Source organism: Ictidomys tridecemlineatus, chromosome 9 (assembly GCF_052094955.1).
Source record: "Ictidomys tridecemlineatus isolate mIctTri1 chromosome 9, mIctTri1.hap1, whole genome shotgun sequence".
NCBI lineage: Eukaryota > Metazoa > Chordata > Mammalia > Rodentia > Sciuridae > Ictidomys > Ictidomys tridecemlineatus.
The window spans coordinates 339,705-364,597 of NC_135485.1; the positions used below are offsets into that span (position 1 = coordinate 339,705).

Below are 24,893 nucleotides of genomic sequence, written 5' to 3' on the forward strand. Positions count from 1 at the left end.
AGGGTAGACTCTAATCAATGCTTTATCCAGCAGCCGTAAGTCCGCAGGCCAGTACACCCAAGTGGGGGGGACCCTCTGTTAGGTTTCTGCCTCACATCATTGGAGCTCCATCCTCTCACACTCAAGCAAACCTTACTCCTTTTTTAGAAGATGATACCTTGCTTTTTTTATAGTACTTTAATAAAAACACAGCTTAAATTTTTTGTACACATATGGAATTATACCTGTTAAAATTTTAATTCTTAGTGACTTGGTTTTAGGTTAAGACCTAGAAATAAGCAATCTTGAACCTTTTTATTTTTAACCAATTTATAAAAACATATTTAATAGACCCAAATATATGTTACCTTATGGAATTCAAGAAGCCAAGAATACTTGCATATACTTAGTTGATGTTTTAGTATTTTAACTTTGCAAATTAATCAGATGTCTCCTCTAACAAACACATTTATAAAGATTAATCCCATTTATGTTAAAACTAATTTATACATTTCTTACTTAGGCTACTCATGAAAACCAAGGTATCAAACAAGTCTAGTTAACATTTTAAGTCAGTATTTCTGCCAAAGAAAAACACTCAGAAGGGGTTAGAGTTGTGGCTCAGGGGTAGAGCACTTGCCTCACAAGTGTGAGGCACTGGGTTTGATCCTAGCACCACATAAAAATAAATAAAGGCATTGAGTCCATACACAACTAAAAACAAACAAACAAACAAAAAAAAAAGTTCAGAAGCAATGGACATTGCACTTCAAACGTTTTATGGAAACCAACAGTCTGATTGGCTGGCTACCTAGAAGAACGTGTAAGTAATAGTTTCAGAGGTATCTTTACTCTTACCAATTCAGATTTATCCTTTTTGTTAGGTTTTTTTTTTTTAAGTAAAGTGAACTGAAAGGCATTTGAATCCATTCATTAAATGGATTCAAATACTCATTTACCTGTAAGCCAGTGTTGACGCTATGTACACGATATACACAAGCACGTAAGCAGACAGGACATACAGGTTGCAGGTATGCACAAACATCCATCAAACAGACAGGAAGCAAAGACTTGGTGTCTCTTTACCAGATATTAAATCCCTACAAGTAGGAGGCAAAAGAACTATCAGACTTCAGCTTTTAGACATTAAAATAGACCCTGGCGTAGGTTTTTTACAGTATTACTCAGACATGAAAAGGGTCTGTGCAGCCATGGTGAACACTGAAATTAAAGGATCCGGTGGCCACTCATCCCCAGGGGACAGGTTAATCCCACAATCACTACTGTTTATTTTCCATGCTTGCTCTTCTTCAAAGGAAAAGAAGATGGGATCTTTTCATTATTCTTCTATGTCCCCAAACCTAGTATTTTTATTCCCCATTTTTTGTAGGTTCCTGTAATTAAGTTTCCCCCTGTGTAGTCAACCACCACTTACTGGAGACTTCCTGCACCCCTCATTCCGCTTTCCTGGGTATAGTCTTGTGTTTCTACATACAGGCCCCATCCCCCTTTGGGGGATTTTTGAATTCATGTCTCAGTCACACTCACACAACCTCTGGGATGTCCCAACCACCAAAGAGGTACTTTTTCTCAAGAACAGATTTCCTCCTTGGTCCATGCAGAGAGTCACCTGGTTGTGGGATGCTTGCTTGGGCCCTTCCCAGCATTGTTGGTCCACTTTCCATTTTGGGCTTATTGTCAGCCTTGAGGATTGTAGTTTTCTCCTCCACTCCAAGGCCACAATAAGGCAGCAGGACATGTCTCCTCTAAGGAGGTAGTTCCCATGACCCCTTAGGCAGTGTATGGACGCCTATGCCAGGCACCAAAACATGCAGAAATACTGGGGTGCCACAAGGAATCAAACATGTGCTCAGAAGTGGGTGGGCAAGGCAGACTTTACTTCTGCAGAAGGGCTGCTACCTAACCTGGCTAGCAAGCCCACCTTGGCAGGGCAGTCCACCTGCATTTATCCTGAACATATCACTGCCTCTTGCCCTGCTAGGAGGAGCTCAGGGTTACAGTCTACATGATTGGCAAAGGGAGTAGGTATAGTTAAAATGGCTACCATCAGATCTTACCAATTAAAGCTAAATACTATATTCTAAAATGGACCACTGGACTTTCCACTCTCACACTGGAACATGGGTCAACCACGGCTCTGCTGTGCTTCTCATTCTGCCACCACTGCTCCAGGTCTGTTCTCAGGGACAGCTCCTTTTGCAGGTCACATTCTCTTCTGTGAATGACAGCTCTCAGCTAAATGTTCACTGTCAGCATCCCAAATACTTGTGTGCTAAACAGAGTAAATGACCAGGAAATTCCTCCATCCTTCCCACCCTGCTGGGTTGCACAGAGCAGCCCTTCAGCTTCCTGCCCACTGCTGAAAGCCTAGTGGGCACCGTGGGCTGTGGGAATACCCTGGGTCAGTGGGAACATGGGACTCCTGCCTGGCACGCTCCTCCTTTCAGGCCTTCCTTCCCAACCCAGGCAGTCTTCATGTGTCTGCACAGTGCTGGGCTAAGGCTTGGGACCCTCTGTGCATCTTCAGAGCTCCACCAGGACAGATCTTCCTCTCCCAGGCCCTGTCCTATGGGACACAGCTGGGCTTCCCTAAGGCTTGTCCTCACTGTTTCTCAGGGTTATGGGCCTGGGTTGCTGATGTCCAAGATCCTAAAGCTGTCTCTGAGAGCAGACCTGTTGTTTGATCTGTTTTGTTCAGTGTTTTAGTTGCCATGGTGAGAGGCTGATGGCACCAGGGCTGCAGCCACAGGGAGGAGGACAAGAGCTCTGCCCACTGCCTGTGAGAATGTCCTCCCTGTCATCACTGCTGCCCACCAGAGTTCTGCCTTGTTATTCTATATTTCATGAGGGGGTTGGGGCAGATCCAAAAATTCCCACTCCTGTCACAATCGTCCCCAATTCCACAGGATTCTGACATGGGCAATTGCATGGCATATTCACTAGCTCTCAGGCAGGTACAGCTGCTGCACACCTGGGTCCATCTCACACCTCTGAATGGTGTGCCTTGGAGGTCACTCTAACAGTATGGCTGCATCTTTCACTCCTTCCTTTTACAGCTGTAGGTGCCCAAGGTGTGCAGGTTTGATCATTTTCCAATTAATCCCATGTAGATAGCCACGTAGATAGTTTTCTTTTTTTTCTACTATAAATTTTGCCACGGGTTGGATGCAGTGATCACACACCTGTAATCCCAGCAACTCAGGAGGCTAAGGCAGGAGGATTCGAGTTCAAGGTCAGCCTCAGCAATTTAACAAGACCTTGTCTCAAAAAATAAAAAGGGCTGGGGATGAAGCTCAGAGGTGGCATGTCCTGGTTCAATCCCCAGCACCAAATGAATTGTAAACCATGCTGCAGTTTACAGTCTTGCTCTGCTTGCAGTTTTTCTGGTGTGTCATGGGGTACACTCTTCCCTGGAGACAGCTGGGCTAACAGTTAGACTCCCGTGTCACTTGCTGGATGCTGCTAAGCTCCCTTCCATCAGCACTGACACAATCGTGTCCTGGTTCTGGGTCTTGGCAATAGGGTATTGAAACTGGGGATTTTGTCAGCAGATGAGCTGGGGGCTGAGGGGGCTGGTGGTAAGAAGACATCTGGGGGGAGGGAGGCGCAGTGTGGGAGCATGTCCAGGAGCATGGAGGAATTGAGTTCCAGGGACAGGGGTGGTGTACAAGGTAGGGCAGCCAGTGAGTAGCTTGGCATACTTGGACCCAGGTGCCTAGGGATCAGCTTTTTGATTGCTCATCTCAGGATGGCCTGGGGTCAGGAACTAGGGTTTTTCCAGGAGAGCAGGACACAGTCAAATGTAGGGGTTATGGAGGTGGAAGTCCTGGTGATCTGGACCAGGGCATTTGTTGAATAGGGTCCTGGGGATGGGGGAGAGAAACTGATGGGTTTGAGAGAGAACTTGCAGAGAAGTGTGGGATCAAGAAAGAACTCGATTCCTCCTGCTCTGTAGAGCCAGATGCCTCACCGAGGGTTTGTGGGTAACTGGAATGGTTCCTCAAAATGAGACTTGATCACAGGAGTACAGGCCAGCACCTCTGAAAGGCTGGTCATAGACAGGAATGAGGACCCCCTCATCCACAGGGAGGAGGACCTCCCCTCCCCACAGTCTGACCTGGAGCCATGATTTTAGGGTCTATCTTTACACACATTTACTTTGTGGGCTGGGATGTGTGTAACCCTGTGAACTCACCACCAAGACAACACAGATTCCCATCCTCCTTTGGGGTTCCCTACCCTTAGGCTTCTGCTGAGTGAAGCCCTGGAGGGTTCTGAGCAGAGGAGGGATGCCCTGAATAATTTTTTTATGAGTCTCTATATCATGTTGAAAATGGATACAGAGCAAAGGACAAAAGAGGGAAGCTACTCACTACCCCAGGGGGTTGAATCAGGGTGGAGTTAGGGTCACATGGCCAGATTCTGATGGGCTCTGGTAGGTCAGCAGAAGGCTGGTGTAGGCACAGAGAAAGATGGTAGGAAGGCCCCATGTCTTGTCCTCAGCGTTGGCAGGGGTGGGATGAGGGCATAGTCTCTAAGGATGACCTGGAGTTGTCATGCTGTGAAGATCTCCTGGTGGAAAAGTGGATGGCTATACACCAGAGCAGGGCTCAGAGTAGTGGCCTTGGTGCTGTTGGTGAGATGAGGTCACCTGGAAGAGCAGCTGGCAGCCCAGGTGTTGGATGAAGGGACTTTGGGCCTGGAATGAATTCTCAACACAGTTTCACCTGTAGCCAACAGACAGAAAGTCATGGGGGCCATCTGTCCATCAAGTTAGAAAACTTCCTGGGATCACTCTGTCCTCAGCCCAGGACTGCTCTTGGCCTGCTCATTTGTACCTGTATACTGCCCCCAACATCAAGGCTCTGCCTCCCTCCCCCACTTCCACACCCCTGCATCAGGACCCTTCACCCACGACAGCAAAGGGCCCCCTGCTCTTCAGAGGCCAGCTGCCACACCTGGGCCCAGGTCTATGCAGCCTTCCCTTTTCTGTAGTATGGCCAATTTGTCCTTCTAGTCAGCTGTCCCCGCAGCACCACAAGGCCACCAGAGTTCCCACCCAGAAAGAAAGCAGTCCTGTTTGCCCCTCACCTCCCCTGGACAGAGCCCCATTTTGTTGCTTTCCTTTACAGCAAAAGGCCTTAAAATGTGTCTATACTCACATCTGCACTTTTCGAACCTGCCATGATCCAGTTTTCACACTATGATGCATCCATACTGCTGCCAAGGCTTCTGAAAGCCCCATGGGCATTCTCAAACACCCCCAGCGCTAACACAAGCCAGACCCGTCCACAGGCGGTGGCTCTGCCCTGGGCTGCTCCAGCTGGGTCTTTCCTGTGGGCTCCTCCAGAACTCCAGGACTCCATTTCATATAGTCACCTCAGTGGTCACTCCTTTGACCAACCATTTCCAGGTGTTACAAGCTAAGGAGCTTCACAGGACTCAAGGCCCACGTCTACTAGTCACCCACAGGGGCACTGCTGACCCACGCCCAGCTCGGGCCCCGTGTGCTCCCACACCCCCAGACCACCTGACTCCTGCTCCCTACGCTCTAATCCCAGCCCTAACCTTAACGCCTGCAGTTAGATAGGAGCTCTAGCGATCCCTCCGAACACCAAGATGCGCGGGGCTCCCTGCCGCGCACCTCACCACCCCAGGTTCCAGCGGAGCTCCTTTCCTTCAGTCCTTTCCTTGCCCCAGCCCCATGCGGAAATCCACTCAGCGTGCCACTCAGTCTTCTAAAGACACTACACTTCCTTTTCCCTCTTGCAGCCCCCTCCCACTACAGTAAAGACTCTAGAGGGCGTGAACTTCTCGGTCACTGCTCACGGTTCTAGGGTGGGTCTCGCACAGGTCGACAAGCAGAGGAGCTGTGGGGTCAGCCCGGCTGTTTCAGGTCCGTGAGACCGAAGGCAGGGGCCCTGTGGGTCTGCGGCGTACGGCGCACCTGCCACGTTCAGAGCAGCGAGCGCTGCCCAGCGCCACACCCCAGCAGGTCAGCGTCCAGCGCCCGCACGCCGACCCGCAGCGCGCCCGGTGCATTTCGTCCACGCCCCGCCCAACCACGCCCGACGGTCCCCGCCCCTTACCCTGTGGCCCCGCCCCGGCCCCGCCCCTCCCATCGCGCCAGCCGCTACGGCCTAGCGCGGACTACACGCGCCTGCGCCCTCAGGCTCCGCCCGGGCCCGCCCCCTCCGGGCCCCGCCCCCGCTCGGCCGCGGGGTGGGAGCCGAGCCGCGCACCGCGCATGCTCCAGGCGCGGCGCCCCCGACCCGGCGTTCGGCTCGGCTCGGGCATTTCCGCCTCTTTGTTTTAAACTCCGGACGGCTTTTTTCTCCTCCTCTGGGGGGGACCCGGAGGGAGCGGCGCCCCCTCCCCCTCCCGGCGAGCCCCCGCGTGCGCCCGCTCGCCCGCCGCCCGAGACGCAGGTCAGTGAGCCCGCCCCGCCCGGCCTGGGCCCGCGCGCCGGCTCCTCAGGCCGCGGCCTCGGCCCGTGTCCGGCTGAGGGCTGCGAGCCCGGCGCCGCTCGGCCGGCACGGGGAGGCGGGATCCCGAGGGCCAGGAGGCGGCCGGGACCCTGGAGGGCCGGACCCCAGGCCAGGTTGGACCCGGGAGGGCAGGACCCCCCAGACGGCTGGACCCATGGAGGGCAGGACCCTGGACCAGGCTGGACTGCAGACCAGGCAGGAGCCCAGGAGGACAGGACCCTGGAACAGGCAGAATCCCGGGAAGGCAAGATTCCAGACCAGGAAGGATCTGGGGAGGACAGGACCCTGAACCAAGAAGACCTTGGGCCAGGGTGGACCCAGGGGGGGTAGGACCTTTGAACAGACAGGAGTCCTACCAGTCACTGAAGGGCCATTCACTCAGGAGGGTCACTCCTTGGGACCAGGGAAGACCCACAGAGTTTTGGGATCTCAAACCATGCCATTCAGGAGAGTTCAACCCCAGTACAGGTCACTGAAAAGGGCTGGGATTCCAGGATGGGCCACCAGGGACAGTCAGTCCTGGGGACCTGACAGTCTGGGACTCTGGGAAGGATCATTGGGGAGGACTTGACCTCAGGACCAGACAGGACCCAGAGAATGCCAAGAAAACTGAAGAGTGTCTAACTCAAGACAGGTCATAGAGGAGGGCCAGGATCCTGGAACAAAGCCACAGGAAGGTCAGGACTCCCTGGGAAAAGCTCACTGGGAGGACTGGGGCACTCAGACTGGCCCCAGAGGTCCACAGCCCTGGTGCAGTCCTGTGAGCACTTTGGGGACCCTGAGGTGGCCTCTTGTCCCCATGAGGCAGGACCCTGAGTCTATACCTGAGAAAAGTTCATGACACGGACAGACTCTAAGTCCTCTCATAGAGGACCCTGATAAGAAGTAAAACTTTAAGACAGGTCCCCAGGGTGGCCTGGGACTCTGAGCATCTAGTCTGGGTTGGAAGTGCTGAGCCTTCAGTGGGATCCAGAGGTGTCCTAAATCTGTCCAGCTCACCACCTGGCTCCGTGCTGTGCAGATGCAGGCATGTGGGATCCTGCTCACCTGAGCCCCACAGGTTCAAAAGGCTCTTTTCACAAGATCCTGAGCACCCTGACATCATGAACTCTTGGGCTAGGCCCAAGACCTATAGCAGGTACTGCCTGGAAAGGGACCTGGAGGCAGGTGCAAGGCAAGGTTGGGGCTCATCCTTCTGGCTCTGGGACTCAGGTTTTCAGGGGAATTCCTCATCCAGAGGTGCTCTGTGCCACTGACTTGGAAAGCTGCCTCCTGTTGCTCTTAGCCCCTCCTTTGGCGATGCTGTCCTTTCCTTGTCTTGACCCCAGGATTACCCTCTTGTCCCTCCCCTAATCCTTCTCAAGGTTATACAGGTGTATCCTGAGTCTAGAAATGTCTCCAGTGTCCGGGGGACTTCAGAAATGGGTGGAAGGGTGGGTTGCAAGCTGGGGCAGATGGCTTTGGGCAGGAAAGCTGGACAATAAGTTTGCGTGGGAGAGCAAGTCAGAGGCTTGTTCCACTCCAGGAGAGGAGGGCATTGTTGGATCTTGGGGAGGGGGTCTTTCTTTCTCTGAAACCTTCCATGGAACTGGCCATGAAAAGTGGGTACAGCTTTTATGCTGTGAGAGGTATTCATGGGCCAGCAGTGTGCTGCACTTGAGTAGGGCAGTCTCCATGTGTGTTCTCTGAGAATGGAAAGTCCAAGGGCAGGAACTTGTCTCTACCTAGCACCTGAAGCCTGCCTGGTGTGGGCAGCAGGCAGCATATACTGAAGAGTGGGTGCCAGAGAAGAGTAGAAGGCAGGTGCACCTGTACGTCAGCTGCAAACTGAAGGTGAGGTGTGAGTCTCAAACTCTGGGCTCCTGAGAGATGCTTGAACTGGTCAATTCCATTTTTTCATCTTGAGCCACAGTCAGTTCTGGTTACTCAGGAGAAAACCACCTTAGGTTCCTAGCACTGAACGTCAACCACATTGTGTCCCTGCATGTCCAGCGGGCATTGCCAAACATAACTGCATTTGGGACTTTGTCCTTGATGCTTACTTTTGACTTGTTCTTTTGACACACTCTTTTAACTGTGGTTAAAACTTAATTTGCCTTTTGAAGTTTTGAAAAGACATGCAAACCTGAGTAAGTGTTCAGAGCCTACATTTTCCTTTTTGTATTTTTGAAAGTGTGGTAGTGCTGAGTGGTTTTATTTTATGTCATCATGCAGCTGTTTTCCCCGGAACTTAGTTCTCTAAGCCAACAGTCAGTTATGATCCTACAGTCTCTGGGTCAAGAACGCGAGGTGGCCGGCCAGGTCTTCTGGCTCAGCACCCACAGGCCTACAGTCAGGTGGTGGCTGGGCACCTCCCCTAGGGGCCACCCACCTCAGGCCCCTCCCATGCTGCCTGCAGGAGAGGCCAGCTCCTCCTGTAGGCCTCTCAGAGGCAGCTGAGAAGGAGTGGGGAGGGGAAGGAGACCACTGGCTTTGCAGCCTACCTTGGAAGTGGTGTCCCATAACTTTGGTGAGTTCTTTTTGTTAGAAGTGAGAAGTGAGGCCCTGTGCAGATTTGAGGGGAAGGGGCCCCTCAGGGTGGTGCAAGGTAGGTGGACTCTGCAGCAGCATTGTGAGCATGGCACTTAGCTGGTTTCATAAGTGATACTTGAAAAGCTCCCATAAGAAGTTAAGAACCATGTTGGTGGAATGGGGGCTCCGGCTCGGCTGTGCTGCCTGGGATCTGGCACATGACGAGAGATGAGTCGTGGACAGGAGAGATCCCTAGGTGTCAGCTTGCCCTCAGGAGTCATGAGGGTATAGAGCCGTGGGGTCCTTGGTTGCCCAGGTGCAAGGGTTTCAGTTTCCCACAGTCTCACTGGTATTCCTACCAGTGATCTGGTCCAAAGAAAGAACATTGTAAGAAGTGTTTGTCTCAACCATTTAAACATGGAGAAAGTTTCTCCTGTCATTTTGGACCTTGTACACTTGTTTTATGTGTCCTCTTCAAAGTAGTATACGAGGTGTGGCATCTCTGAAGTGGAATGTTTGTCTTCTGTGGGCTCCCTGGCCAAGGCCTGCCCGGGAGTGGGGGGGGGGGCTAGACCCAGAGCTGCACCTGGGCACCCGTTCAGGGTTGCTCTGGACACGGGTCCACTGGCCACCTTTCACCCGTCTGCCGTCTCTAGACTTGGGGTATTCCACCCAGGGCTGCTGGGTGAGGAAGGACTCTTCGCTATTAACTGGAATTGTCTATGTGGGTTGTTTGGACCATAAAGCAAGGCTCATTTGGGTCTACCTGTTGTTCTTTATTAAATGGCAGGATTGTTATTTATTTGCAGCCTTATTTGTTTGATATTCAGATATCAAATTTGATATTGGATTTTAAGTTGAAGCTGTAATTTTCCTTTACTGTGAAATGTTGAGGTTCAGGGACAGTTTTCTAGTGTCTTGTGATGTGTGCTGCTCGTATTACAAAAATGCTGCACAATTCATTGGGCTTCAAAACTTGGAGCTAGTCTTCAGTTCTACAAGTGGGCAGTTTATCATTAAATTTAGAAAGTGTGAGGCCTTTAAAAATAAGAACAAACTTTTTTTTTTTTTTTTTAATCTGAGTTTCTTCCTACAGCTGTGGACTTCAGGACAGGATGAGGGCTAGGAGTGAATATTCGCCCCCTGAGTCAAGCAGAACCCCACCTCTGGGAGTGAGCTCACCAGGAGTGGGGACTCCTCCATAGTGGTTAGGCCAACTTGCTGTTTTGAAGAGAAACTCTAGCATTTAAATGAACGTACAGGTTAATTTGTCTCTTTTTTGGATAAATTCTTTGATATTTGCTGGATTTGGTAGATATTTATAAGAAGCATGTGAACACTAGAAAGGGGTCGATAGGTAGCCACGAAGCCCCACTGCCTATGGGTCCTGGGGGTCGTGCAGGACTTGAGGGGGCCCCTGGGCCTCGTGGGGGGTCTGGAGGTCCATGAGTCTTGTCAGCTACTCTTCTGGTTCCTAGGAGGGTTTGGCCTGTATCCAGTGACCATGTGGATGCTCCTGCGGGACACCTCTGTGGCCCAGTTCTGAGGGTCTTGTACATACCACCCTGTTTGCCAAATCAACTAGGACACTCCCTGATTACACCCATTTGCCTGCTGTGGGAATAGGGGACAGGTACTCCCACATTAGGAGGCAAAATTGAAGAAGGGTAAGCTTACTTTTATTTCAAGGGTTTGTTTTACTTTTATCCAAATGTTCATTAAGAAAAAAAGGCCTGAAGAAAAGCTACAGGGAATTCTGCCATCGTTTGGATGTTTGTGTTCCCTGAATCCCCATGTTGAAATCCCAACCCCTCTTTATGGCGGTGGGAGTGGTTCTTTGGGAGGCTCCGCCCTCACAAGCTCCCCTGGAGAAGGAGCCTTAGGTAGCCACCAGCTTGTGGCACCCTGACTAGACTTCTTGCCTCCAGCACGAACAAGAGAATCTCTCTTTTTTACACGCTGTGCAGTTCAGGGTATTTAGCCTGAACAGGGTGGAGCAGGACCCTTGAAGCCCATGCTCAGAAACTCGGTTCTATGATGGACTACATTTGCTTCATCTTTTGCTATACGTGACTGCTTGCTAATGGAAGCATTGGAGAGTAGCTACAGACAGCATGACACATCACTCAGACAATATAGAGTGTCAGAAGTGGTCCCTCACACAACTGCAATACCACTGTGGCACCAAGAGAGCGGTCATGCCATCCACATAATAATTCATTTCCAGGCCGTTTGTATTTTCCCTAGTGGTCTTAGGAAGTTTTTCCATAATGTTTTCCCTTAACTTGATTGGTCCTCTCTGGCCTTGGTTGGTGTCCATCCCTCCTGAGTACACTGGGGAGGTCCCAGCCTTGCCTGGTGTCTATCCCTCCCGAGTACACTGGGGAGGTGCCTTAGTTGGTGTCCATCCCTCCTGACCACTTTGAGGGTGGGGGTTGATCTTGGTTGGTGTCATGTCCCTCCTGACCACACTTAGGTGGGTATGGAGTGAGACATTCTGGGTACAGAGTATTTCTAATAGTATGTTTTTCTGGACCAGTGTCCTCCCGCAGCTGGACATTTTTTCAGGACTTGACTCTCCTCCTGGCTAACATTTGCTGTAATGAGAGGACTGGCTAGTTATATAGGGGAGAGGCACAGGGGTCAGACACACTTATTCCCTCTGTAGCATCAGCCTATGATGTCACATGGGAGCCAGTGTCCCAGCACTGAAGCCCAGGGTGCCCTAGAGGCTGGGCCCATAGGCACTCTCGTGGCATGTACTGATTTCTAGACCGGGAGGATGCAGTTTCAACACAATCCACACAGTACCTCATGGCTGTGTTTAGACCCAGCCTGTGCCTCTCATTCAGCAAAGAGCGCTCTTGCCAGCCGAGTCCCAGATGCTGCCCAAGGGCCCACCACCAGCCTCCCAAAGGACAGCTGTCTGAGGACGTGTCCCATCTGTTAGCCAGGGGAGAGAAATCTGCAAGACTCCCAGGTTACTGAGTGCTGGAAGAGGCTGGATTGACAGGAGAGGTAGGGGCAGGGCTGACGTGTTGATGTCGTCAGCCCCAGGTCAAGGGCCAATCGCTCCCAGCCATCCGGATGGTCAGCACAGTGGGAGCCTCCATCGCCATACAAGGTTGTGCAGGATGGCACTGGTGTGGGTGGGTCTCAAGGCTCAGAATGGAGAGTCCTTGCCTCTGGGACAGGCTGGGGAGGTACCTGTCAGAGCAGCTGAAGGTCTGCCTGGCTCCTCTGTTTTGTAAAAGGGTCTGTACTTGCCAGGTACAGTGCAGGTGCACACCTGTACTCTCAGTAACTGAGGAGGCGGAGGCAGGAGGGTCACAAGCTCAAGGCCAGCCTCAGCAACGTAGCGAGGCCCTGTCTCAAAAAGTAAAAAGGGCTGGGGTGTATCTCATGTGTAGAGAAGAGACCTTTGGATCCTAACCTCAGGACCATTAAAAAAGAAAAAGGAAGATGAGATAGATCAATACGTGTTTTGTTTCTTGTTGGAAACCTTCCTTCAATCTGGTACCACCATGGCCCTGTTGGGTGCAGGCCTGGGGTTTGGGGGCCAGCTTGGTCCCCATCAGAGCCTTGGGACAAGCTCTAGGGCCCACAGGAGAGCAGGCTCTTGTCACATGCTTTAGCATGACAGCATCTCATCAAGAGTGGGTTTTGAAGGGTGTTTCCGACTTGCTGATGGCAGAAGGTGCAGCTGGGCATCAGGCACATAGTCACCAATATGTGAGCAGAACCAGGATTTTTAGGTAGAGTTTAACTTTTCAGCTTTAGAAGTTTATTTAAGTTTCTACATGTCTAGAAACTGTAAATTAAGACCCCATGACCAGGGGTCAAATAGAACTGGGCGTGTAAATAGAGCTGAAGCAGAGGCAGAGTTATCTGCGTGCAGTGAGCAGGAGAGAGCCCCAGGGCCCGGGCTTGCCACAGAGGGAACTCTGCTCTCATTTGCCTGTAAGAAGCATGCAGTCCCTTGCTCCTGTCCTCCATTCATGGAGCAGACATGATATAGTGCATGAGCATCCCCATAGACGCATCCCCATGGTGATGCCTGTCCTGAAGCAGGTGAGGGTGGGTAGCTTATAGGCTGCCTACACAGGAGTCCCTGTCTGAACCTCCTCATGCCCAACAACCCATTAGCCCATTCCTTCCCAGCCTCCCCAGCCCAGAGCTCGCAATGCATCACTGCCTTCTCCTCAGTCCCACATTTGCCCTTGCAGCCCTGCACACAGTGGAGTGCAGTAGGGTAACAGGCAAACGTGGTGCTCAGAGGGCCTCCAGAGGATGCTGGGATGGCTGCTGAGGCAGGCTTGCCTGAGGCCAGAGCCCCTAGGAAGGGGCTGTGGGGCAGAGGCTGGCAGGGGGGCTCTTGAAGAAGGAAGGCCACCTGGTTCCTGGCTGTGCCTTTCCACTTCCTGAGCTGATACTAGGCTCCACTGCTGGCTAGCACACCTTGCCAAGGGCTCCTCTTGCCAGCATGGTGGCCTATCACTGGATCTCCCAGTGTCAAATCTGCACTTGCAGTTTACGGATGAAGCTCAGTGTTTTAAACATGCTCATTTGGAGTTTCCCTTTTCTGACGCTCTTTCTGTGCCTAGAGAAGGGCAAAGGACAGAATTGTTCCACTGGGAGCCACTGGGCTGCTGGCCCCCATGAAGTCACGGAGCCCCATCCTGGTTATGGTTCTGGTGTCCTGATGACCCCCAAAATGAGGTCCTGACCCAACAAACTCAGTGTAAAGTGGAAGTAGCCTTAGTGGAGGGAGCACTAAGTACCCAGCAAGCCCTGTATCCCAGCTGGCCTCATGGCACTCTGAGGAGCCTGGGCTGAGGGCAAGCTGAGCTCTGCTGCTGCTGTGGGCAGGACAAGAACAGGTCCTGCAGGGTGTTGCTAACCCAGAGGGTCAGCTTCACTGTGTACCTTCTGCTGTACGTGCCTTGCTGTCACTGTTGCAGTGGGGTGACAGCTTCCAGTAATCCAGTGAAGTTGTGCTCAGGGAGTCCGGCTGGCCATCTCCCTCATACGTGCTGCCTCTTTTCTGTTTCACCAGGCTCTTCAGGGGCAGAAAGGCCTTGCCAGGTACGAGGATCTGCTCCCACATGGCTTCATCCACAGGCAGGTCTGTGGTGATGTGGTGATGTCTGCATCTTGCTGTAAACTGAACACTGTTCTTTTCTTGAGGTCACTCACACAAGGTCCAACAGCTTACAGTCCTAACTTGAGGCTTGCCTGCTTGGAATTCCATGTCACAGAGGACCAAGGATTGTCATTGTACATGCCTTCTCTGTGGAGCTTGCCTCTGCCCAGGGAGTCCTCAGTTCCTCCGGGCTCCCCAAGTGCACTGCCCGTGCTCACACACACAGCTGAGTGGCTCCCTCTTAGTGAAGGGCTCTTGGAGAACGTTTTTTCCTTCTAAGTTTTAAGAATGTTTAAAATTACTAGCAGGTGTTGAATTTTGTCGAGTGGTTTGTGTGTCTGTTGTAGACTATGTGGCCTCTCTTCTAAGGAGGTGTTCTCCCTATAGTGCAGGGCAGCCTCTGCCTGGTGGAGAGCAGTGGCTGAGGCAGCTAGTCCTGTTGGGTGATGCGTCTGTCCTTTTCCCTCTGCTCTGACCTCGGCAGGGTTTGATGTGTGCATCACTGGTCCGCAAACTGAGTTGGAAGAGCTGTCTTTGCGTTTCTTGTGGTGCTAGGGACAGAAGCCTGGGTCTGGTATGTGCCAGGCAAGCACTTTGCCCAAGCTGCCCCAAGCTGCCTTGTTTTCTGAGAGGACGGAGTGTCCTGGCTGCCCTGTAGGTCCCTCTGGGGACTTCCAGGCAGGAGTCTTCTTTGAAAGAAACTTTGCAGTTGCTTACTCAGCTTCTAAAATAGTTTTGGTTTTCTCCACTTGTCTCAAATTCTGGGAATTTCCTAAGTAGTCAATTTCTGAGGAATTTGCCAGTTGCATGTGGATTTGGGTTTCTGTCACCCTGAAGCTGTGCACAGCACCGATGTTGCCAGGCACCTTCCTTGCGGCTCTGTGCTCACTCACTAGGCTCTCTGCAGATGCCCACCTGTATGCCTGCTCATCTCATCTTCTCGTGTCCTCGGTAACCCACCCAGTTATGCTTGCTTATTGTTGTTGGTGCTGTCAAGACATAGGCAGTGGGGATTTATGTGTATGGCTGCCCAGTTCAGGACCCACTGGTTGTGACTTGTTAAAAGTTACGTGTGCTAACACTTCATCTCCTCCGTAACATGAGCCACCGTTGGAGTTTCGCAGCCTTGGGTGGTCAGTGGCTGCCATACTGGGCGGGGACAGTTCAGGACAGCCCTGGACACAAGCTGGCTCATCCCCCCACCTTCTAAGGACTGCACACAGGCCTGTTGGTTCTGCCTCAGTTTGCTGGGAAGACAGACTCTCCTCTGTCCCATCCTTGGGGAAGTTAACTGAGCTTCAAGATTGTTAGTCAAAGGCAGTTATGGGAATACCTAAAAGAGAACATGGTGCAGGTTGGGTGTAAGCACACGTAAGGCCTTATCTGAGCACTGTTCTCAAACTCATGCCTCACTCTGTCCTGGAGCCCTGGCGCTCTCCAGAGTTTGGCTCCAGGCAATCCTCAAGCCTTTCTCTGGGGACACTTGCTCCCATGTCAGAACAGAGCCCTGAACAAGTGCTCAGGAGATGCACCTAGGGGGGCCTGGCTGGGCTCCTGAGCTCCCCTCAACATACAGCAGTCGCCAGTACTGCTAGCCCTGTCCAAGAGCACAGTCCCTGGTGGCCGTGTGGTTGGAAGCCCATGTGGCTCTGCAGGGATTGCTCTAGTTCTTCACTGTTGCAAGCGCCCAGCTCACTGTCCTCATTCCCCTGAGCCTCGCACCTGCCAGGTGCCCACACGTTTCCTCATGCACATTCTCTTAGTGGGTGGGAAGTCTGACCAGGAAAGAATACAGTGCTCAGTGTGGGCAAATGCTGCAGAAGTCATGGGTATCACAGGAATCTAATGACAAATTTGTTCTTCACAATCCCTCTCCAGAATCCCTGCGCAGCTCACCCTGAAATCCACTGCCTCCCTTGGGGAAGTCCATGGACCCCCTTCCTGCCTTCTTGGGTCCAAAGCAGTGTGACAGAGTGCCCACCTCCATTCTGTGTCCCCAGAGCCAGGTTTCTGCTCTCATAGTTTCCCATGGCTTTGGCTGGGCTGGGCACACTGGGCAGATACTTCACCTGTCTCCATAGTAAACCCCCCTTCTTCGCCATCATTGATTTTCAATTTTTTTTTTTTAAGCAAGTAAATGAGCAGTCATGTTTAACCACCCAAGGCTCAGAGCTGCTGGCGGTGGGCCCCTGTGTGGGCAGCACCTTGCCCTGTGTCCTGTAGTGACGCCTGTCTCTGCTTCTCCTCAGGCTTCACAATGTAGCGGGACCCCCGGCCCCCCTCTCAGGTGAGTGCATTTGAGCTGGCCTCCCTCCTCCTGTGCCTTTGAATCAATGGGCAATTCCCAGAGTCATGCTGGGTCAGTGAGTCGTGGCCATGGGCAGGTCTGCAGTTCCCGGGTGGCGTCCACGACAGCAACTCTCAGTGCCCAGTGCCTTCCTCTGGGTTAATGTGACCAGTGGACTCCGTCCCCATTGCTGCAGGATTTGCTTGGTCCACTGAGAACGCAGTGGCAGGACTGTATGCAGGAGCGTCAGTGACGTGACTAGTGCCATTTCTGTGCTAGGAGATGGAAGCAGAGCAGAAGCCAGGAGGGAGGTGCCCAAGTGAGCCAGAGTGCAGAGGGAGGGAAGAGCGGCGCATCCGCTTGGTGGCCTGAAGCCTCCATGCCACGCGGGAGGAGGGACACGCAGACGTCCAGAGGAGGTGAGGCCCACCGGGGGGTGGGGGGTGAAGATGGTGGTGTCTCAGACTATGGGGGTGAGGCACAATGGGGAGGGGTGCAGTGTCAGATGGTCTCGCCAGCACTCGTGCCATACTTGTGACTAGGGAGAGTAGGTGTGTACCTGGAGCCCACAGGGCTGTGTGGGACACGTTGTGGGAGCCACCAGCTATCTCCTGGGTGTGCAGAGGGGTTGAATTGCACTCCCCTCCTGACTCATGTGGGAGCTGCAAGCAGGAGGGCCTGAGCCTCAGGTGCAGTGCCTGCAGGTCAGGGGTGGCGTCTGGTTCAGACTGGCACAGAGGGGGTCAAGCCCACAGGATGGCACTAGTCCTCCCCACCCTGGGGCTCTGATGTCTTCGTGGCAACCACAGGCCCTGGTGGACAGCAGTGGCTGGTGGTGTATTCCTAGAGTCAGGGGCCATCTTCTACCTACTACCATATCCAGGGGCTAGGCCATGGACCAGAGAGGGCTGGCCTGGCTCCATGCCCACCTGAGAGGCAGGGATGGGCCTCCAGTTAGGAAGTGGACTTGGCCCAAGCAGCTAATCTGTGGCCACCAGGCCATGGCACGCTCTGCCATTCCTGGAGAGACAGTGTTTGCTGGAGGCTAGGTGAAACACATCGGAGTAGTTTAGATGGAAGTTGTCATAGGTTTCTCTTGCAGAAGCCAAAGATGTTGACCAGGAAGATTAAGCTCTGGGACATAAATGCCCACATCACCTGCCGCCTGTGCAGTGGGTACCTCATTGATGCGACCACGGTGACTGAGTGTCTGCACACGTGTAAGTCCGCCTACAACTCTGCGCCTTCCAGATGGTTCCAAGGACCACAGTGAGGGGGGTGGGTAGGCAGCTCCTCCTATGTGTTCCTGGGGACTTGGCTGTGTCTTACCAAAAGCTTTTAGTTCATGTGCAAGGGCAGCAGGGCCAGGAAAGTTGCAAGGACTCCAGGAGAGGTCAAGAAGTGCCCTGGGATTCCTGGAGATGAGACTTCCCTAGGATCATGGGACACAGAGCTACTGTGTTGTGGCCAGAGGGCCTATGGGATGGTGACTTTCTCCTTCAGCAGGCAGAGAGGCAGGGACTGATTACCTGTTCTGACCATCTGGGCTTGTGTGGGTTTCTCTGTTTGCAAAGCAGGTACTGGTCACCTACAGGGTGATGGTACCTCTGGTGGCCGCTGAGGAGCATTTTGCTATGCAAAGGCTCTGCACAGATGACCTCCCACTCTTCACTGCTCCCTTTAGAAAACACCCATTTCAATACACACTTTATTAAGTTAATTGCATTAGAAGCCATTGGGCATAACCAGGTGATTTTTGTTGAATTTTTTCATTTTGTGTTGTACAAAGAAAATGCTGTAGTCTTTCAGGCCAGCTTAGGAAAGCTCTCAGCGTCAGCCCACCCTAGTGCCCTTGCCTGCGGAACAGCCAGGACCCCAGTTCCCACTGCTGAGTAAAGCCCAAGGGGCTGTGCTTTCTTTCAGGAGTAAAAATGTGACTCTTGCATGTCACACCTGCAAATGAGTCAGAGATGTCCTCCTTGGCTGCCATGGGGGGGGGGGGCAGGTGTGAACCAGTGTCTCCCTTCTGGACTTGCTTTCTCACTGAGTGCACCTTGAACAGTCTGCAGGAGCTGCCTGGTGAAGTACCTGGAGGAGAACAACACCTGTCCCACCTGCAGGATAGTGATCCACCAGAGCCACCCACTGCAGTACATTGGGTGAGTGCACACCGCGCCAGGTGGAATGGGACTGAGCAGCCATAGGCGTCTGCCCCTCCCTGTGGAGCCGCCACCGCCACTCCACAGGCACCCAGACATCAGGCCATGCAGTGGCCTAGGTTACTAGAGAGATCTCCAGGCCACCTGGGATTTCACGAGTTTTAATGGAGTGGCTGAAGTTCAATTTGAAGTGTGAGTCAGGCCTGGGACCCACTTTCTGTGGAAATAACTTGAACCTGGAATGGGGCCAGTAGGTGAGGAGCTCACCAGGTAGAGTTTCAGATTTGGGGGGGCCACTGGAGGAAACACAGTGCCCCTATACCACCTGTGGGAGCAAAGAAAAGTCTAAAGGCAACTGTCGAAGGGCTTGGCGTATGTCTGTGTTCTGCTTAAACTTGTGCAGTGGGCAACACAGGGGAAGGTACCAGTCCTCAGAGGCCCTGCCAGCCTCCAGACAGCCCCACATAGTCCTGTGGCCCTTCGGGTGTCAGTTGGCAGTCTGGGCTTCTCTTCTCCAGGTGCCATCTACCTCTGGTGCCTTGCTGTTCTGGTTCTGCCTTATAGAGGTCCTCCTATGGGCTGATTGCAGTGGCTGTGTGTCTGCTCTCTTGGGGTACAGTTTTGCAAACCTGAGGGAGGGGTTTCCCCACAAGAACTACTGATGGCAGGAGATGTAAGGGCCTTCATGCTGGCCGCCCCTTCTCCAGGTACTGCCTGGGGGACATACCCTTTCCTCGAAGAATCAAGCTATTGTGCTAATGTGGAGAGAGTAGGGGTGGGGCTGGGACTGGAGCTGACCAGGTGCAAGGCCTTGGGGGCTTGGGCTTGGGTCCACAGGGCTGGGTCCTGCTTCTCGTCTCCAGTTCATCTCTGGGTTAGGACTCATGGCTGTGAGCTAGGTGGAGAACCTCCCCTGTGGAGGGTCCCTGGCCTCTGGGCCCTCAGCCCCTTCCTCCTCACAGCCTGGATGGCTGCCCCCATACCCTCCTCAAGTGCCCACCCTGCACTCTCAGGGCAAGGCAGGCTGACCAGGGACTGCCACACCAAGCCTGGGTGTGGCACGGTCTTCTCAGCTTCAGCATTTGTGTTCAGGATTTACAGGGGCCAGGCTGGCAGACATCCCAGATAGGTGCTGGACCTGAGCTCCAGGGTCTGGCAGAGGCCATGAAGCATGTGACAAAGGGAGAGAGAGCAGCTCTCAGCCTGTGTCAGAGAAGGGGCTTCACTCCAGGAGCTGCCACTCAAAAGCCCTCTTTGCCATTCTTCCCCATCTGTTTAGCACCTGCTCTGAAGAAAGGTCCCTGCAACTCCTAGGCATGTGGCAAAGCCTGGTGCCATGAGGGACCCAGATGTAGAGCTTGGTGGCAGGCAGCATGACCCAGTGTGTCCTGGGGTGGGCAAGATCTGGTGGGAGAGAATCGTGCTGGGAGGTGTCTGTGGCACTGTGTGCACTGAAGGCCTGCTGAGCACAAGCGTCCTGCACAGGACGTGGGCGAGGGGGGCCTGAGAGCCCGCGTGGCCCTCCACACTCCACTCAGCTCATGGAGTAGACCGCTATCCTTGTAAACAGCTGCTGCACCTGGCCCTTGATGGCTGGATTTCTGTGAATTTTATGAAATTTTAAAATTTGTCAGTTATTTAGATATCACTAATTTGGTGCATAAAGGCTTCGTTTTTGTGGAAATTATGTTTAGAAATTAAAGTTGATTTGAAAACTAACAATTCTGTAACTGTTTTTGACCTAAAAAAGAAAACAGTTTCTTTTTTTTTTAACCTTTGTTTTATTTATTTTTATGTGCTGCTCATATGCACTAGGCGAGCACTCTACTGCTAAGCCCCAGCCCCAGCTCCAGCTCAATGTCAGAAATTTTCCAAGTGGATTAGGCCTGACCTCATGGAGCTGGGGCCCCAGGCAGGAGGGCAGGAGCAGAGTGTGGGTAGCCCAGAGCTGCCCCGTGAGTTGGCCCCAGGTCCAGCAGGACAGGCATCATTGCTGGGGTAATCTTCTGACCTGCCATCACTTTTTGAAACACTCACTGAGCAGCCTCAGTTCAGGTCATTGAGAACTTTGGGCAGCACATTTTTTCATATGCAAACTGAAAGGAAAACCTCACCAAAACCTGTGCTGACCACATGGACAATGTGAGAGCCACCGAGTAATGTCCCCTGACACCCCACTCTTCTCTCTGCAGTCATGACAGAACCATGCAGGACATCGTTTACAAGTTGGTGCCAGGCCTCCAGGAAGGTAAGACTCACATGCTGCGCTAGGTCGGGGGCTTGACCCTTGACTGAGGGGCGAGCTCGCAGAGCCCGGTGGCACCGTCTTGTGCACCATACTCCCGACTCCTGCTGGATTCTCCTTTACTCTTTCTGAGGTGTGTGGAGTGTCTCAGTCCCGGGAAAAGGCAAAAACGCCCCCAAGGGAGATGCTGAGACCTCAAAATGTGTTTGCAGCAGTGATTGAGCTGCTTCCACAAGCTCACCAGGAGCTGTGTGCTCACCCGTCCAGCAGCTCCACCAGGCTCCTATGCCACCCGCTGTACCTTGCAGCTCATCCATGGTATTAGCTTTTGTCCTTTAGGATTGCTTAACCCAATGCCCACATGACTGGTGGGATTGCTCCTGCTATTATCTCTGGTTATCCTGTGAATGCTCTGGCTTTTGGCTTGTGTTTGTTTCTGGTTGTTTCTGGCAGGATGCACACAGGGCTTGTGCTTAGGACTGACCCATAGCCTCCTCAGTGTCAGTTGGAGGTGCCTCTGCACTTCTTATCCTGGGGTGTCCCCCAGGTCTGGACTTGCAGAGGACCTGCCTCCTGGGTTGGGTGGAATTGGCAGTAGCTCCAAGTTGTTCTGGCTACCCCTGAGCAGGTGCTATCTGGCCCTGGAGGTGAGGGGTTCACCGTGTCCTTGCTTCTGGGCGGGCAGTGGAGATGCTGTACTGCTCCTGCTGTTCCCTTCTTCTCCTGGCTGGAAGATGTTGACAAAGACACACTGCTGCTCAGGTTCCCTGAAGGTCTGTTTGTAGGGCAGGCAGGACAGACACACACGGAATCCTCCATCCTCTTTCCCAACACTCCGCCCACCCTGCCACCTGTACATTGCCATTAGGATCCTTTTGAAGCTGGGTCATGTCTATGGCCAGCAGATATCTCCTACTGGGCTAGGGTCCCTGTGGCATCCTGGCGGCCTGGGTGGCCAGTGCTCCCAGGGCAGGAGGTGCTGGGGCTACCCACGACTTCACCACAGGTGGGAGTACACACCAAGGCCGTAGGCAGTGCAGTTGCCTCTCCACTGCCATTTCTGGCACTGCTGCTTGGAGGAGAGTGGTGGTGTGGGAGGCCAGCTGTACTGAGCACCTGCTCACTCCTGGGTACCGCATCTCCCTCACCACACCAACCCATCCAGCATGGCACCATTGGCCCCACTTGGAAGTTGGAGGACCCGAGTTGGAGAGCCAGGTTCTCAGCTTCACGTCCCAAGCAGGAGGCTCGCACATTTGGGCTTAGCCCTCCTGCTGGTGCAACCCTAAGCACTCTTCTCTGACCGGCACATTTCCTCTGGGGTGGATGTCCTTCTCGAGTATTCTCACTCTGTCAAGGTGGTCCTCAGGTGAGTCTCACCCTGACGCAGCAGCTCACTTCCTTTTTGGTGGAGGTAGGCTGCAGGTCATCTGGCTTCCTTGGTTGTGCCAATGTTCGTAAACCTCATTCTCAGGCCAAAGTCTCCAAGTAAGTAGGGCCTTGGGGCTGGGGATGTGGCTCAAGCGGTAGCGCGCTCGCCTGGCATGCGTGCGGCCCAGCTTTGATCCTCAGCACCACGTACCAACAAAGATGTTGTGTCCGCCGAGAACTAAACAATAAAAAAAAAAAAAACATTAAAAAAAAATTCTCTCTCTCTCTTTCCTCTCTCACTCTCTCTTTAAAAAAAAAAAAAATAAGTAGGGCCTTGTACCCATGAGTCATTCCTGGGATCATGGGGTGTGGCATCTGTGTCCCTGGGACAGCTCCTGGGTTCTCCTCTTGCTTTGCTTTTGAGAGGCCGCAATTCATTTAGTTGCCAGCTATTTCTTTTTGGTTCTGTGGTATTTAAACCTGTCTCCCCCTGGCAAGACCTGTTCTCTGAGCTAACTAGGTTGCCTCTTTCACACCTGAGGCCACCTTCCTACTTTCCCTCCCCTTATGCCTAGGGCCTGGAGGATTTTCACACACTCAGCAGCAGACCTCCCTGCACCTCTTCCTCTGCTCTGAATGGTCCCTTGTGGCCATGGAGCTGCTGGGGACATGGTGTCTGCATGTCGTTTTATCTCATGCCCTGCTGCACTGGCTGGCACAGGTGCTGGCATCCGGCAGCCTACACCTGACCCATTGCCTTCTTAATGGCTTGAGGGTCATAGTGCATCAGTGACGGGGCCATGCCTGGCGTCTGGTCTGCCTCCCGTCCAGTGGCAGGCTGGTGCCTGCTGCAAGCCAAGGGTCGTGCACTTGTTGCTCTGAGCTGCAGGCAGCACTCTGCACATCTCAGCATCATGCCTGCAGAGTGAGAGCCTTCGAACACCTGTACCAGTGCTGGTCAAGCTTTCTGTCATCATGCCACACAGAATGTCCAAGCTGGGGAAGGAGAAAAGCAGGCTAGCAACTGACTGCCCTCCTGAGAGCATGTAGAACAGACCTGCTTAGCAAGCAGAACCACCTAGTGAAAGTGGGAAGCGACAGTCAGGCTGAAGTGAGGCTTGACTGGCCTGTCTGCTGGCAGGAGCCACATTTGCCACGCACGTCAGCCACACGGCTACACAGATTTCAGCAGCTTGGCAGCAGCCATCTAGGTCTTTGATTTTGTTCTGATCTAAGGGTTGAAGTTATCTCTGCTCAGTGCTATCAGACCCTGAATGACTTTGGAAGCCTCTCACTTCACACCTGTTTCTTCCTGTCCATCCTGGTGCCACAGGGCAAAGCCACACTCACCCCAGAGTGCAGGACCTCAGTGTGGGGGGGGACCTCGGCATGCGCTCCTGCCCTCAGCTTTCCCTCGCCCTCACAGAGTGCCGAGACAGTCGGCCCACAAAGAGAAAGCACTGGTTTGGCTCAGTTTTGAAAGTTCCAGTCTGTGGCCAATCAGCCTGTTGCTTCATGCCTCTGGAGAAGTGGCACAACCTGACAAGAGCGTGACCAGAGCAGAGCTACTCACCTCAGGCCTGTGAGCACTGCGGCCCCACATCAGTCCCTTCAGAGGGTCTCCTGATAGGTTCGGCCTCTTCTCTACCACTCCCTAAAGGGCCATTGTGGAGACCAAGCCTCGAGCACTGGGCCTTTGGGGGTTGCTGGTCCACACCACAGAGGCAGGACCTCGTTGTCCAGACTTGCCACAGCTGTGCTTCCTGGCGCAGCACCGTCTGGGGCCTAGACACAAGTCCAGAGGAAGTCAGCCACATGGTAGAGGAGTCTGCACCCGGCCTCAGCTGGAGGACCACGCCCGTGGCATTGGGTATGGTGGAAGGCCAGCACGGAGCAGGCCTCTGAGCTTGCCTCATTACACACTGGAGAGGTTCACAGCACAAGCCTGTGTGGGGACCTCAAGTGAGGCACGCAGGCCTTGTGGCATATGAGCATGGGGACATGTATGTGAGCCCTGATGCCAGGCGAACAGTGTCGCCCCACAGGGGCTCCGTCCTCACTCTGGAAAACTGCCCTTGGTGGCTGTCACTGTATTTTGAATTTCTTCAATAAAAATTTGGGGGGATTTGTTTCTCACCTGTTAACTGGGCTGTGCAGAGCTTCATTCTGCCCTCTGTCCTTCTGCCCTCTCCAGGGAGAGCTCCTGCCCTGAGTGATGTACAACAGGCTGGCGCACATGCTGAGCAGGGTTTACCCTGGTCTGCGGGCTCAGCCTCCCACCCCCAGGTTGGCACCCACCATGGGCCCAGGGACACCTCTGTCAGACTGGCCCAGGTGGCCGATGGCTTTCCTAGGAGTGGCTGTGGGTCTCAACATTGCTGCTTCCTTTTCCGTTCCTTAAGGGGCATCTTGCGGATGGAGTCTAAGTCTGCGTGTCATGGCACATGTGTGTTGTGGCGTGTGCTCCTTTGTAGCAGATGTGACCTCTGTCACAGTCGGATGGCTGTCAGGTTCCCCTGGGTGAATGGCTGCTCATCCTAGGGCGGCTTGTGCGTGGGGTTGCCTTGCTGTGATTGGCCAGTGCTTCAGCTTCTCTAGGAGCAGCCACCAAGGCTTAGGCACTGTGTTGCTGGGGATTGTCTGGAGGGCCAGCCCCGCAGTGGGACCCGTGGCTTTAAAGCAGTTCCAA

At 53.2% G+C, this 24,893-nt stretch overlaps 2 protein-coding genes across 6 annotated transcripts in view; one reads left to right on the plus strand and one right to left on the minus strand.

Moving 5' to 3' along the window:
* Nucleotides 1-6,064, minus strand: part of Slc49a3 (solute carrier family 49 member 3) — a 33,816-nt gene extending 27,752 nt beyond the window's left edge. Inside the window, exons 1-2 of the mRNA XM_040292879.2 lie at nucleotides 5,163-6,064; nucleotides 4,374-4,727 (exon numbers count right to left, since the gene is read on the minus strand). Of these exons, the coding sequence (XP_040148813.2) occupies nucleotides 4,374-4,490 (117 nt within the window). The 5' untranslated portion in view covers nucleotides 4,491-4,727; nucleotides 5,163-6,064. The remainder of the gene's footprint in view (nucleotides 1-4,373; nucleotides 4,728-5,162) is intronic.
* A 149-nt stretch (nucleotides 6,065-6,213) lies between these two features.
* Nucleotides 6,214-24,893, plus strand: part of Pcgf3 (polycomb group ring finger 3) — a 34,266-nt gene continuing 15,586 nt past the window's right edge. The window contains exons 1-6 of one of the 5 annotated variants that reach the window (XM_078020785.1): nucleotides 6,214-6,428; nucleotides 16,392-16,429; nucleotides 16,709-16,848; nucleotides 17,519-17,649; nucleotides 18,492-18,588; nucleotides 20,781-20,836. In XM_078020785.1, the coding sequence (XP_077876911.1) occupies nucleotides 17,541-17,649; nucleotides 18,492-18,588; nucleotides 20,781-20,836 (262 nt within the window). In that variant the 5' untranslated portion in view covers nucleotides 6,214-6,428; nucleotides 16,392-16,429; nucleotides 16,709-16,848; nucleotides 17,519-17,540. Of the gene's footprint in view, nucleotides 6,429-8,906; nucleotides 8,998-16,391; nucleotides 16,430-16,708; nucleotides 16,849-17,518; nucleotides 17,650-18,491; nucleotides 18,589-20,780; nucleotides 20,837-24,893 lie in introns of those variants that run through there. The other 4 variants (XM_078020784.1, XM_078020786.1, XM_078020788.1 and 1 more) reach the window with 4 other exon arrangements.